Consider the following 13,599-nt stretch of genomic DNA (forward strand, 5'->3'; position numbering starts at 1 on the left):
GGCGTGGGAAATTGTTCATATCCTGCTCCACATGTCCTGTTTCCTGGCTGCATCTGCGCAGTAGAACCCACAGTAGCCTACTGGGCCACTTTACCTCCATCACCGGACAGATGAACAATTGTGACTTTCCTGTTTTTATACGCTTGCTGTACATTAGGTCAATGATGGTTTTACATATACAGATTTGAATTTCTTCCTCTAGTGGTTGTCTGAATTTCATTAGTCACTTGGCCTCTTGACTGCCTTTTTGAGGAACAGTAAGTACAATCACTGTCCGAGTAGTAGAGTCTATATACGTAGTGAATAGATATGGCTTACTTTAATGAGAAGATTACTTATATACTCACCTTTCCGTCACTCCCTCACCATTTCTTTCATCTGCCGGGAACGTAGAAACCTCCACCCCCCCGCCTTGACATCCAGGTGTGGAGGAGGATCTGACTCCTTCTCCTGTGACAGCACTGGTGCTTGGTTAGCACAGCTCTATTACATGAGGCCTACGGAAGAGTCCTCAATCCTGTGTAAGCTCTGACTAGACTTGACTTGCAGCTTATCCTGGGTCTTCATTTTCCCCTGACAGCCAGAGAAGTGGAAGAGAAAAAGTGAGTGCTGCCAGGGGATGGAAAGGGAGCTAATTTTGCACTCGAAGAAAAAAAAGCAGAGTTGCTTCCCTGCCCATGAAAATCCTGCAATTTTAATGTACTCACGCGTGTAAATACGTCTGCCCGCGGGTACAGCAGATCCAGCTAGACACATACAGACACAATAGGGATGTAAACACGTTTAGACTCGTGTACACATGATTACCTGCCACAAAACTAAGCATGTCTAAGTGTGTCAATACATGTCTAAACGGATCCATTTTTTTCTGTCTGCAGGAACAATGCCCATGTGAATGAAGCCTTACTTTGCCCTGAGTAGGTCATTTCAGTGTGCCTATAAGCACCAGAAAACAAGTCACTGGGGTTGATTTACTAAAACTGAAGAGTGGAAAACCCGGTGCAGCTCTGCATAGAAACCAATCAGGTTTTTTTTTTTTTTTTTGCAAAGCTTAATTGAACAAGCTGAAGTTAGAAGTCGATTGACTGCCATTTATAGCTGAAGATTTTTGCACAGATTTTGCAATCTCCAGTTTTAGTATATCAAGCCTCCTGTGTTGAGAATGCACACTTTTAGACAGCTGTGTATACATACCAATAGGACCTGTAACATCTCATTGTAAATATATGTACTCGTTTCTCTCTTTTAGGTGCCAAATTTCCTATTAAGTGGACTGCTCCAGAAGCTGCCCTGTATGGACGATTCACTATTAAATCCGATGTCTGGTCATTTGGAATTCTTCTAACAGAACTGACCACTAAAGGAAGAGTGCCATATCCTGGTTAGTATGACCTGAGATTGGTTTTAGGGAATGGGGAAGAAAAAGTACTCCAAATCAATGGTGAAGAAAAGGTGCTCCAATCAAAGAAACTGTGCCAAAGTACTTTTTATTTAAATATATATATATATATATATATATATATACACGCATGTATGTGTGTGTATGTATGTGGAAAAAGTTCTTTGGCACCGTTTCTTTGATTGCAGCACTTTTTCTTCACCAATGATATATATATATTTATTTGTTTCACTGGTGATATTGTTTGCAATTTTTTTATACATTTTTTTCAATGATGATTTATTAATTGTTTTATTGATATTTATTATTTATATTCATTTTTGCTCTGTGGTAATATTGGTTTTGATGGCAGAAAAAGACTAAGCGGCTAGTGGAGCCTATTTTATTAGTATACATTTAAGTATATTTGAACTTTCACTAAAATATTATGCATTTGTACTTGTTCCTATATTCTATATAAACAAAATCTAATGTAATGGGTTACCTTTACTGATGTTAAATCCCATCTCTAGTAGCACAGCCCGGTGTTTGCATCCATCTTTGCTGTGTAAAAGTTTCTCCTGGCCTCCCATAGAAGGTACTGTTTGATGACTAGTTGTATATACAGCAGAATGAGCAGACTGCATGTAGTACTGCAGGAACCAGGTAACCCATCGTGATGGCACTTTTTCAGACTGCTATTTTAAGTACAGGTGTAATGTTTTAGTGAAAGTGCAATTCTATTTTAGACACACTGCCACTTATTCAAGACTCCACACTGTAGCTTACTCAGGCTAGAATTGTGTAGTAGCGAGGGAGCAAGAATGGGTGAATATTACTTATTGGATTGGTGGGCCATTGGAAGAAAATGGTCTCTTTGGGCTGAAAAGGCAAAGTGACAGTGTCTTATTTTATCATATTTTAATGATGTTTAAAATATTGATTTGTAGCCACTGAAGGATGTCTGTCTATCTGCTTTACCTTACATCTAATTTGCTCCACCCCACAGGGATGGTGAACCGAGAAGTCCTGGACCAAGTGGAGCGTGGGTATCGAATGCCCTGCCCTCCAGACTGCCCTGAATCCCTCCATGATCTGATGTTGCAATGTTGGAGAAAAGACCCAGAGGAGCGGCCAACGTTTGAATACTTGCAGGCATTCTTAGAAGACTATTTCACTGCCACCGAGCCCCAATACCAACCTGGGGACAACCTCTAGGGAAGACACTCGGAGCTTACACAGTGATATCTAGCTAACTGTTTGTTTTACAGCCCCTGAGATGTCAGACACCGATGCAATACTCTCCAGATCCTCTGCAGGTTTTTTGCTGTTATTGAGTCCATAGGCTGAAGTAGGAATGGTGGTCCAACCTGGTGACAATACAAAAAAAGAACCACTTTTCTTCTTCAGTGATGTTTGCCGCCACGATTCCATAGTAGAGACAATGCCTGACATCCATTGCATTCTGGTCCTGGATCAACTTCTGCTGCTCCTGAGAAATGTCGCCTGCTGAAACCTTTTATAAAATAATCCATTCCTTTTTTTTTTTTTTCTTTTTCTTCTTTATCCACAAATCAGAAACTGACTGTCCGTATGTTGTCCTCAAAGACCAATCTCAGTTCATATGTTTGTCTGAGAAATACTACTTTGTATATTTGCTCAGGAGGAAATACCACTCCTTTTGTCTGTCTTTTATTGGACCTCTAGCAGTTGGAAAAGTTAAAGACTTTTTGGATGATTGCAAATTCCGTGTTTTGTATGTTCAGCTGTGGGTGGTTTTTGGGGTCTTCCAGAACTCTACAGACCTCTTCTTGAGGGCCAAAGTCCCACTTGTCTTCCACCCCCACCTGCCTTCCTCATGATGTAGAGGACCTGTCTTTTTATATAACGAAGAGATTAGCCTGTACCTAGATACTTTGTACCATCACTAATTCCTTATGTAAGGCCTGACACTGACTGTTCCCTTTTGGCATCCTGATCTACGGTATGAGAGTTATCAGCCTCAGCTGCATTTTTAATCTCCTGTCCAGTGCAGGAGCCGTCAAGATCTTCTTTGAAGTAGAACTGTACTTTCATACTCCTCCCCATCACAGCCCAATAGACTTGTACTCTCCTGTTCCTGCTTATGCCAAATCCACGCTGTGCGGCCCACTGAGACTCTCATTGCCGGTCCTGATTCTCTGCACGTATGTGAATAAATCCTTTAATCTCTATGGAGAGGAGGTCCATCATTGGCATGCATTGATGGCCTCTCTATAGCACTGAATGGGATTTTCAGCACATGTGCAAAGAAGTATGGAACCAGCTGGTAGACCTTGGAGGGGTGGATATATGACTTTCCACAGGGATGCACAGTGAGTGTCTGCTATGAACGTGGACAGATATGTACTGTAGAAGACTTTGAGGTTGTGTTGGGGGGGGAGAGAAATTTAAAGGATTTCTGTACAATAACACAGTTATCCTTTTAACATCTTATTTGCTTATTTCAGTCTCATAGATACTCCCTTTTCTTTGCAGCAGAAGGTACAGAAAACAAAAAATTAAATCATCTATACATAAAAAAGGTCGGGTTACTGTAGAGCAGTGGTTCTCAACCTGTGGGTCGCAACCCCTTTGGTCGAACAACCCTTTCACAGGGGTCCCCTAAGACCATCGGAAAACACATTTCCAATGTGTAAAGAGCAGCTACTGTGTTGAAAGCAGCTACTGTGTTGAAAGCAGCAGTATTGGAGGTAAAACAACACTTCATGAATTATAATTACTGGGTAAATAATTTTATGGTTGGGGGTCACCACAACATGAGGAACTGTATTAAAGGGTCGCGGCATTAGGAAGGTTGAGAACCACTGCTGTAGAGCAACTCTACATGTTACATCTGAACCTGATATATTGGTTATTGGACGTTTCTGGGATGAATTATCTTGTACTCGCTCTTCCTGGTGTCTTCTGGTTTGATATAAAACATCCATCAAACAATTGTTCTCCTTTGTCATGTCCATTATAGTTGGGGCAGATCAGGGAACTGAGACTGACCTACTCTGTAGTAAGAAGCCAGTGGGTGATTCAGATGACAAAATTGACTGTTTTCAAGTAAAACAGAACTTTCAATAGTAAAAGACAGACCCACTGTGTATCATGCATTGACTCCACCCAAAACTTTTTTTTTTTTCTTTAAAAGCTTTGGCAAGAGTAAAAACTTCTGTCAAATGTGTATTGCTGTCTGACCTGGTTTGGAAAATTTTACTTCACTTGGGACAGGAAGGCACTACAGGAGAATGAAGTAATAACCTGACAGATGTTCTAGCGCTTGCTCGTTTTGCAGAAAACAAGTATAATCTGTGTCTTTGCTGGAGAGATTTTCCATCACTTCCTGTCCCAATAGGAAGTGAAGGGATATTTCCCCACTGGAAACTCAGAAAGAAAATAAAGCCTGATGAAAGAAAAGCTTTGATGAAAAAAGAGAGCTTTGGTTGAATTGGGCTGGGTCTGAAAGGACTGTTACCTACAGAAACCAACCAGAGCCTGAGGCTTTAATTCTGTTGAACTTGTTGTAGGCTTTAGAGGACATTTGGACTTGCATGCATGTTCCATTAATCCTAGTGTATCCTGTGTTAATTTCTCTTTAAAGGTCTGGAAGCTGGGCCCAAAGAAGGCAGATATAGGACAATATACTAGTTCCTAGCTTTTGCCATTAATTTTGGGCTGTCGTTTGCTGCCCAATAGACACCAGATTGTCACTTGGTTCTGCCAAAAAAAAAAAGTCTGGTGTCTTTGGGCACCTTAGTCTGCACTACCAGATTGACTGATTTAATCGGTTGCTCTAAGCTACATATACATTTGTTTTCAGACACTTATTCAAATGTCCAAACTGACTCTATAACTATTAGAAAAGAATGATAGTGAAGATCTGCAAGTGCTATTCTCCTATTCCAGAAGAAACTGGAAAAGAGCATAAATCAGAGCTACACATTTATGAAGCTATATGTCATTACCTTTAGGTGATTGGAAACTGGCAAAAGCTTTGCTGGGACTGCTCCCTACAGTGGATCAATATAGCACCACCTAATTTGTGAGGCTTCAGTTTTTGGTAGTGTCCGTAGGTGAGGAACCCCTTCTCCTGTGGGATTTTCCCCCAGTTTTACTTTCCTTCTTTGACTGACACGTCTGTGCAGATCTGACTGCTTATTCCCTCATAGCTCACTTTCTGGATCGGTTACCCTAGGTGCTGGTTTGTGGCCCATAGAACCCTGGATTGTCACCTGATTCAGCCAAAAAAGGCCAGCTTGGTAAACACTTCAGGCAGAGAATCCTGTGTTTGGCTTTCACCGTGGTATGGGTGCGTTAGCAGCAGGGTGCTATACAGGTCCATATCCATTCTTGTGGTACAAAGGCACCTTCAGGGGTATGCCCACTGTGACGGGGAAGTCTGGACCCTGGATAGAACTAGTGACATGGTAAGACAGGATTTCCTGTACCCTTACATACTGGTTCCTGGCTTTACATGTCTTGTTAGACTGTTACTGGGATTTGTAGTACACTACATTATATGTTTTTATCACACAAGAGACACTGCATTGCTCAGCACACCGGTTTGATGGCACAGGTTATGGGGTAATCTCCATTTCAGCGGTTTTCCACTAGCGTTCATTGTCTTGCCTGAGTTGGCCCTATAAGTAATGTTTTATGGTTCATACTTAAACTTCTTTTCTTCTACCTGGCTACTGGCTTGCTCTAACTAGTGATGTAACGGTTAAGACTCCAAAGTTGTGCACTTCCAGCCGCCATTTTCTGCTGATCGTTTGCTGTCACACCTGATGCCGGAGGCAGAGCAACAGAAACTTTGTAAGCACCTGGGTTATTGCGATTCCTTCATACCAAGCACTCTGAGCCCTCCCAGTACGCATCTCCTCTGTGAGTACCCCACAGTACAAGATCCTCACTTTAGCAATGGCAGATTACAGCCCCTTGTGAGTGGGAGCGCGTGGGACAACTAGTGAGACTCCCGTTCCCTGAAACTTTGAGTTCGGGTTTATAGCTGTTGCCTTGTTCTGAAGCATGAGCTCTATCCTAGAATTTGCTTCCATTCCTCATCCTAAAATGCCTTCTGTATGGAATCACCAAACTTATCGCCCTTGATACCCTGCAAGTTTTGGTTCGATTTTGTATATTCTCTTCCTAGCACTTTGGTTCTTGTACGTCCTGCACACTTTCCTTTACAAGATGTTGTTCTTCATCACCTGCTGCAACCTTGTGTGAACCTCTGGGGCCTTCTTCAGGCGTCCTACCTAATCAGAGCCCTCCCTGTAAGAACTGAACCTTCTTCTTGTCCTTACCTCTGGAGGCCATAGTTATGCATTCGCTCCCCTTTTTTTTCTAACGCTAACAAAGTATCTTGGAGGCCAGTCCTTCTGGCTTCCCTGGTTCTCTTCCTATCACCTTCTGTGGGAAAGACCTTCTTCTCCATGTTTTGCCTTGAAGGCATGTCAGTTCATGATATGTTTGGGGTCAGGGCTGTCATTCATGACTGTCTGCCTTGTCTTCCCTGGGGAATTGACCTGTCTTCTGTTCTTCATGGGTTGATCTCTTTATAGTATCCCTTTCTTCTCTTCCACCCAGCTGGGTGGTTATTTTGTCTTTTTCTTTTCTCCACTAGGGCTTCTGCCCTAATGGAACTATTCACTCCTTCCATACCTATACCCATTCTCCCAGAGATGTTGGGGGTCCTTGGCCTTTTTTCAGCATCAAGCATCTGTTTTTTTTTCTCACAACTTACATGGCCACCACCTGTTTCTCCATCTGTGTTTTGCAAACCCTTTGACAGGTGGCTATTTGACCCTCTATTGATATGTGCTTAGGCCACAATGCACTTCTGCTGTCTACTTTTTTATGTTCTGTTGATCCTTATTGTTTGTCCTGTTGGTCTTTTGCTGCTTTTTTTGGATATTTTGATGCTCACCCCTCAAATTATTGCTTGGAGACATCCCATATTCTAAATTATGTGTCCTGTACTGTACAATTAAGATAATAGGAATGTTGACATTCCTGAAAATTCTATCTCTTGGAGTACATTTAGGACACAGGTCCCCTTCCTTCTTTTCTGTGTGTTCTCCTTATTGCTTGCTAAAAGAGCAGAGCCTTGTGGGGAGTGTGGGGGTTATATAGGTACACTGGGGCAAAGCTTTTGCCAGTGACCACCTGAAGGTACTGGCATGTAAGCCATGATCTAAGAATCAACTCCTGTGCTCTGTACTTTACTCGAAGGTATGGAATTTACAGGTACATCAAAATTCCATTTTTCCAACTGCCGCCAAAACACCCCTCATAATAGGCCTAACACGTGTACATCTTTATTTTAACACTTGACGTTACAGTTAATAAACTTTGCCAACAAGGGGCAGTTGTCCACTTCAGTTAAATATTTTCAGTAGGGTTTTTGATAATGGTACGAATGCATTTCGGAGTGACTGTATGGGAGGGTACTGCCTGGTCCTGTTTAATACAACTGGCATCACTGCCAGAATGGGAGGGGTAAAATCCTAAATATTTCTCAGGGATGGGAAGGCGTGGAAGTTGCGTTGCCAATTATAGAACGTTGGACAGTATATTTATGCACCTGCCTTGGCACTGGGTTAACCCACCCTGGTGCTGCTGTAGGTGGCAGTTGGGTTGGGTACAAAGTGAATATTAAGATCTCGTATTATGGTGCCAATAGAACGTATAACTGAATTTGTATATATATACACTTTTTTTTTTTGTAGTGGTTATACCATGCAAAGGGCAGAACTTTGTATTGTGACTGCTTATCTAAATACACTGTATGTAGGATTGTGTTACAGATCTGTCTATAGTATCGGAGGTTTTTTTCCCTAAAACCCATTTAAAGGGTCATTTGTTAAGGAAGTTCAATAGGTACATTTTAACTTGACCAGATCTCCTCTTTAATGTGAACCTGTGACCAGGCTATGTACATGGAAGTGTTTACAGATCCTTAACCTGTACCCACTGGCATAATGCATATATGCGCAGCGCGGCTGGTGCTGCCTTCTATGTGTTCTTGGGGCTCTGCTCTTGTGCTGACAGTGAGATAGGGAGATGGTGGGACAGGCTACTGATCATGTATGGGCCAATCACTGTGGTCACATGACCTGGAGCTGTCTCTCCATCCATGTAAAGGATGGCATCAGCAAGGGGTTAACAATACACTTAATGAGCTTCAAATCAAGCACTCGCTGACTTTTGAAATTAATTGCCTCATGTTTTTCGCAGCAAAAGCATGAAAATTCTTCAAGTCATTCACCCAAGAGCTCCTGCTTCTCTCCTGGATCATTAGGGACTAGAAGGCTGGAATGCTGCCAAATCACTGGGGAGAGGTGGGATTAGTTGAGCTCCTGAGAAAACAGACATTGGTGCTTTTGCTGTGAACATTGGAGATGAGTTGCTTCACAGTGCTGCCACTACAGAGGTCAGTAGGGGCTTGTTGTAAAGCTCATTTGCTTACGTGTAAGAATCTTTTAAATACACAAATGCCCACAAAGCCTGGCCTCAATTCCACTTTAAAGCAGTTGATGAACTTGTTTAAGGGGTTGTCAATGTAGAGCAGTGGTTCTCAACCTGTGGGTCGCGACCCCTTTGGGGGTCGAACGACCCTTTCACAGGGGTCCCCTAAGACCATCAGAAAACACATATTTCTGATGTGTAAAGAGCAGCTACTGTGTAGAAAGCAGCTACTGTGTTGAAAGCAGCTACTCTGTTAAAAGCAGCTACTGTGTTGAAAGCAGCAGTATTGGAGGTAAAATGACACTTCATGAATTATAATTACTGGGTAAATAATTTTATGGTTGGGGGTCACCACAACATGAGGAACTGTATTAAAGGGTCACGGCATTAGGAAGGTTGAGAACCACTGATGTAGAGTGTTCCCTAGATAACTGGCTCCAAGGTGCAGCTGTTTAGACGCTCCTCTTTTTCATGTTTGATTTGTTATCTCAGCTGCACAATACAAGAAAGTGTCATTCAGTAGTGCTATGGAGACAGTTTATATGGTCCAATCGGTTTGAAGTGTTAAGTTGGACAGTCTTCCCCTTTAACTGCTCTTTGAGAAAGGGGATATAAGGTCGGTTTACCTTGTTAACACAAACACTGGCACCTCTGCTTATATCTCCGTAGCAATAAATTAATGAAAATGGTACGGTGAATAAAGATGAGAGGCGGATATGTGGCTCTGTGTTTTTATTTACTCTGTGAAATTTCTTCTACATATAGTGTGCGTGCTCTTTTGGGAATAACATCCATGCTGAACTCCAGACTAACCGCTCACTTAACTGTCTGAACAGAATTAAAAATGTGCAATGTTAAGCCAGGTTTGTGATCTGCACACCCCAGCCAGACAGCATAGTCAAGCTGGGGACTTTCACTGAAGCTACAGCAGCTCCTGGCACACTCTCAGCTTGCCACAAATGTATGAAGCCATCCCTGTGTTCTCTACACTTTCCAGCATTACGCATCAACACACACACTTGGTTGACTTGTGGCGCTGCCCTTCTTTTTTACTGCTGGTTGGGGATTATACAGGAGGCTAATACTAAATGTATTTAGAAATATATCAAATGTGCTTTTAGAGGACACATAATTACATTGTGACCCAAAAAAAACATTAAAGTGATTCAGTAGTGCAAAATACCATAAAGTGAATATCAAAATTTAACTTTTTGATGTGAAAAAGTCCTAAAAAAAAAGTCCTTAACCCCTTCAATACCGGGCACTCCTCCCCCTCCTCCTGCCCAGGCCAATTCTCAGCTTTCAGCGCTGTCACAATTTGAATGACAATGACTCAGTCACGGAACACTGCACCCCTGTGAAATTTGTATCATTTGTTTCACACAGATAGTTTTCTTTTGGTGGTATTTAATCACCTAGGTTAAGGTTTTTATTTTTTGTTAAATAAATGAAAGAAAACTGAAAATGTTGGGAAAAAAGGTTTTCTTAGTTTCTGTCATGGAATGTTGCAAATAGGTCATTTCTCGGTGTCACTGATGAGCATTGATGAGGTGTCACTGATAGGCAGCTGTGCCAGCGCAGGAGGAAAGAAATGGAAATACCCGGCAAGTGATGAGCTGTGATTGGCCTTTCCCCGCAATCTGCGATCAGAAGGACCCCAGGGGGCCACATGGGGGGTGTTGTTCTGGGGGGGGGACATCCACAAATACCCTCCCAGAATGAAAGAGCCACACTGCAGCCATCTGTAATTTTAGAGCATTGTCAGGAAGTGGTTAATGAACCCACAAACTCTTAAAAACCTCCAAGAAAGTTCACCACGTGTGCAAAATAAAGTGTCCCCCCTTTCGGGTGTGCACTCACCATATAAATACGCCCCCCATTCTCATGGTTGGCTAAATCGCTTAAAGATCATAATCACCGTCTCCCATACACCAAGATATCACTTTTCAGGATACACAGATGACATTCTTTAAGCGATTTAGCCAACCATGAGAATGGGGGGCATATTTATCCAGTGAGTGCACACTCGAAAGGAGGGACATTTTATTTTGCACATGTGGTGAACATTCTAGGAAAATTTGAAGAGTTTGTGGGTTTATTAAGGACTTTTTTTTTTTTTTTTAGGTCTTTTTCACATCAAAAGTCAAATTTTGATATTCACTTTATGGTATTTTGCGCTACTGAATCACTTTAATGTTTTTTTTTTTGGGTCACATTGATTTATTAGAAGTGGCAGCAATGATTTGAGTACTATTTGCATATATATTTGGCACGTAATTTTAAGCGCAGTGTCTTGTTTCTTTACATAATTACATTGATTAGTTTTTATGGGAATTTTCAATGCAACACAGAGCAGCTGGAGAGATTTGCCACGCTGTGTTGCCAGCTGCAGTGGGGGGCAGTGTGGTGCGTGATTCAGTGCATCAGGCGGCTCCCCAACAACCCCCACCCCTTCTTTTTTTTTTTTTTTTTTCTTTTTTATAAACTTTATGCTAATTGTACAAAACATACACTTCATTGACTGCAAGTGCAATTCAGCCCAGTGCACTGTAATAAACTGCAGCTTATCTGCATTTTACTGTAGCACCAATGGAACATATAGGAAACAATTGTTTCCTGTCTGTCCCTGTGGTGACAGATGTTTTACAATGCGGTAAAACATCTGTCAATGAATATAGTGTGAATTCGCCCTTCTAGTTTACTGGAGTTCAGCTTTAAATACTGACTTTCACTTACTGAGACGTGTGGCTCCACCTAATGGTAAAAGCTCAAACTGCAGCCCTTTGTGTATCTATAGCAAAACTTTACTTTTTCTTGCCATCTGTACTCCATTAGAGAACATTTCCTTCACTTCCTGTCCAGAAATACAACAGGAAATTAGTGGAAATCTCTCTACACAGAATCACTTTTTAGACATTTGTAAATGGTTAGAACAGGTGCTCCCACTGGTAGATTTTCCCTCACCTTCTGCTCCAGTGACAACTGAAAAAGTTAATTCCTCATCACCTTCCTTCCAGCTGGCAAGAGTTGACCCTTTTAAAGTCCAGTGAGCCAATGAGGAGAGAGTGAGGAGGGGGGGATGCATAGAGGAGAACCAGTGCCCCCATAGCAAGCAGCTTGCTATTGGGGGCACTGATTGAGAGGGAAGAGCCAAGAGCGCCAGTGGGCCCGAGGAGAACCATTACACAGAACAGGTAAATATGACGTGTTTGGGGTTTTTTTTTTTTTTTTTTTAAAGCTGAACCTTTAAAACCACTTTAAAACCCACTGCTGTGCTGCCACATATACAGCTAGAGTTAAGAGGGTGAATCCCCCCAGTGAGTTGTCATCCCTTCCCTACTTAATCCAAATTTTAAAATATGGCTTTAGTTTTACTGAAAGTAAAAGACAATTGTCAGTCCCAAACATGTTATAAGTTTAGTACAGCTTTAGGCTAGTATGTACCTTTTTTATACCTGCAAAATCGGAAGTGTTTGGCTGTGGTATTGTGTTGTGAAGTTATGTTTTTTTTTTTCTTTTTTATATTCTTTTAATGTTCATTTTAAAAAGTGTATTTTTTACTTCTTTTTACACTTTTAAATATGAATTGTTAAATCGTTTTTTTTTTTTTTTTCACCCTCCTACAGCATTTTTTTTTTTTTTAAGATCCCTACCTTTTATGGTGATGAGTTCTGGAGTTCTGTACAGATTAGCCTCTCTTCTTGCTGCGCTCCACCATGTTTTGCTCTGATGTCCTTGAGAGGCTGCTGGCTGTTCTGGGTTCAGCTAGCATGTCTGTCAATGATGCCTCGCTAGGCCTGCCCCCTTCTCTATTACTGAATAAAAGGCTTTGCCTCCAGGGATATGTAACATGCATATCCCAGGAAAAAAGGGAGGACAGTGCACATCATTTGCCGGGGGGGAAAGGCAGTACAATTTAATAAAAAAAATGGGTAAAAAAAAAAAAAACAGCCCTAATCATGGAGAGGAGGGATGATGAATTGGAGGGTGAAGATCCGCGTTAATAGGAGGATTTTGCATATACAGTGCCTAACACCTGCTGTTCATTGGGGGGACTCAGCAGATATCTGCTGGGCATATGTACCCTGACTATAGGAGGGATTGATCCGCAAAAGGTATTTTCTATTTCTAGACAGGTTCCCCTTATAGCAGCCATACACCCTATCTAACTAAATCAAGCCAAAAGTTTCCTGCAGTTTTCTCCCACTTGAACCCTAGATCATTATAGGATACAGGGGTTGGCAGGAGAAACCACGGCACATATTAGAAGACGCAATATCCAACATACAAGGAAGTATCAAATAACAGCAGTGCCTGGATCTTTGGTCAGAGAAAGAAGATTCAGCGTGTCAGTTGCCAGGAAGGGGAGCATTCATTTTCTGCCCTGCAGGGAATTTTCATTTTGATTTCACTGAATAGAAGCATAGCCAAAACTGTTATCTAGATGGTACAGGACACCAGGCTTGCAATCATAGACCATGGCAGGCTACCTTCAGGTGATGGGATACAAAGAACCTTGCAAGGGCCACCTCTAGGACAATCTTGTATTGCCCCATCCACTCTGTGAGACTCCAGTTTTTTGCTAGTGTTCTTAGGCCTCTTTCACACTAGCATTTCAATCTGTCATTTTTTTCATGTGGATCAGAAGGTCCATGGAGCCCTATTGACAGGCAGGTGTAAACATTTGTTTTACACCTGCCTACCTCTGGGTCCAGGAAAAAAAC

General features: G+C 41.8%; 1 protein-coding gene across 2 annotated transcripts in view; it reads left to right on the forward strand.

The window, feature by feature from the left end:
• Positions 1 to 9,590, forward strand: part of SRC (SRC proto-oncogene, non-receptor tyrosine kinase) — a 92,755-nt gene extending 83,165 nt beyond the window's left edge. For both annotated transcript variants that reach the window (XM_089673358.1, XM_089673359.1), the window contains 2 exons: positions 1,250 to 1,381; positions 2,388 to 9,590. In XM_089673358.1, coding sequence (XP_089529484.1) covers positions 1,250 to 1,381; positions 2,388 to 2,596 — 341 coding nt within the window. In that variant the 3' untranslated portion in view covers positions 2,597 to 9,590. The remainder of the gene's footprint in view (positions 1 to 1,249; positions 1,382 to 2,387) is intronic.
• The last annotated feature ends 4,009 nt before the right edge of the window (positions 9,591 to 13,599 follow it).

This window comes from Staurois parvus, unplaced genomic scaffold, assembly GCF_062004578.1.
Source record: "Staurois parvus isolate SC_StPar_1 unplaced genomic scaffold, SC_StPar_1.0 ptg000137l, whole genome shotgun sequence".
Lineage (NCBI taxonomy): Eukaryota > Metazoa > Chordata > Amphibia > Anura > Ranidae > Staurois > Staurois parvus.